At 46.1% G+C, this 1,174-nt stretch overlaps 1 protein-coding gene across 1 annotated transcript in view; it reads left to right on the top strand.

Annotated features, from left to right (window-relative positions):
• Nek5 (NIMA related kinase 5) overlaps window positions 1-1,174 on the top strand; it is an 84,808-nt gene that overhangs the window by 78,722 nt on the left and 4,912 nt on the right. The window contains exon 16 of the mRNA XM_021170215.2: window positions 906-1,014. Within this exon, the coding sequence (XP_021025874.1) occupies window positions 906-1,014 (109 nt within the window). The remainder of the gene's footprint in view (window positions 1-905; window positions 1,015-1,174) is intronic.

The following is a 1,174-nucleotide window of genomic DNA, read 5'->3' as shown; positions in this document are numbered from 1 at the left end:
GAGTTCAAATCCCAGCAACCACATGGTGGCTCACGACCATCCGTAATGAGATTGGATGCCCTCTTCTGGTGTGTCTGAAGACAGCGACAGTGTACTCATAAATAAAATAAATAAATAAATCTTAAAAAAATAGAATGAATACAGAGACACAGGACAGCTATGAAGGTGTGTGCACACTTTCCATTTGCTCTGCGGCCACATCACTTCTTGCACAAAGCACGGATGCACAGTGGGTTTACAGAGAGGGAGAACGATAGGGATGGTTCCGTTGTGGCAAGTCTTAAGTTTGGTATCACGTTTTCCTTAAAACTTCTACGTCTGTTCCTTATTGTGACACTCCCGTTTTTGTGTCTTCCTGTGTTGCCTAACTTTCTAGTCCAGCGCCAAATAACTGAGTATTGCATTAATTGCCTTTCTCATCTTAGATGCTAAATACTCAGCAAGAAACAAGTTGAGGACAAAGGACTTCTTTGGGCTCATGATTTGAGGAAACTGATGTCCATCATGGCCAGGATGGCATGGCAGAAAATGTCTCAGGGTGGCNGAAGCGTGTGGCAGCTGCTTGTGCACATCTCAGGGAANCGGGAAGCAGAGAAGGGACAGAAAGCAGGGCTGGACTATAAACCTCAAGGGTCTTTGCTCAACAGCCCACTTACTCCATCTCGGAGCCACTGCCCAGTGTTTCCACAGCCTCCCCATGTAGTACCACTTGGGGCCAGAGGGTTCAAACTCATGAGCCTGTGGGAGACATTTCACACCCAAACCACAACACATATGTCTGCTGCCATCCCTGTCAGTACCTTGTTTTGCCATCATGAGTGGCATTCACAGTGGGATTGTGGGTAGATGTTGCTCCTCAAGTATACGGATTAGTCTCCTTTCATCTTTGTCCTTTCTTCCAGTAGTAATGGTCAAACCACAGCTTCCTAAAGAAGGCCAGGAAAAGGTAGAAATAGCCACGGGCATCATGGTGGATGATGAACAGCNGAAACCAGGATCGGATGAAGATGACATGTGAGTAGTGTTGTGTACAAGTGAGATAGAAGATGGCCCATAGGACTGAAGAGATGGCTCAGCCATTAAGAGCACTGAGTTCAAATCTCAGCAACCACATGGTGGCTCACAACCATCTGTAATAAGATTGGATGCCCTTTTCTGGTGTGTTTGAAAACAG

The sequence above is a fragment of the Mus caroli genome, chromosome 8, assembly GCF_900094665.2.
Source record: "Mus caroli chromosome 8, CAROLI_EIJ_v1.1, whole genome shotgun sequence".
Taxonomy (NCBI): Eukaryota; Metazoa; Chordata; class Mammalia; order Rodentia; family Muridae; genus Mus; species Mus caroli.
The sequence above is the reverse complement of the archived record's forward strand: the minus strand, read 5'-3'. Positions and strand labels throughout refer to the sequence as shown.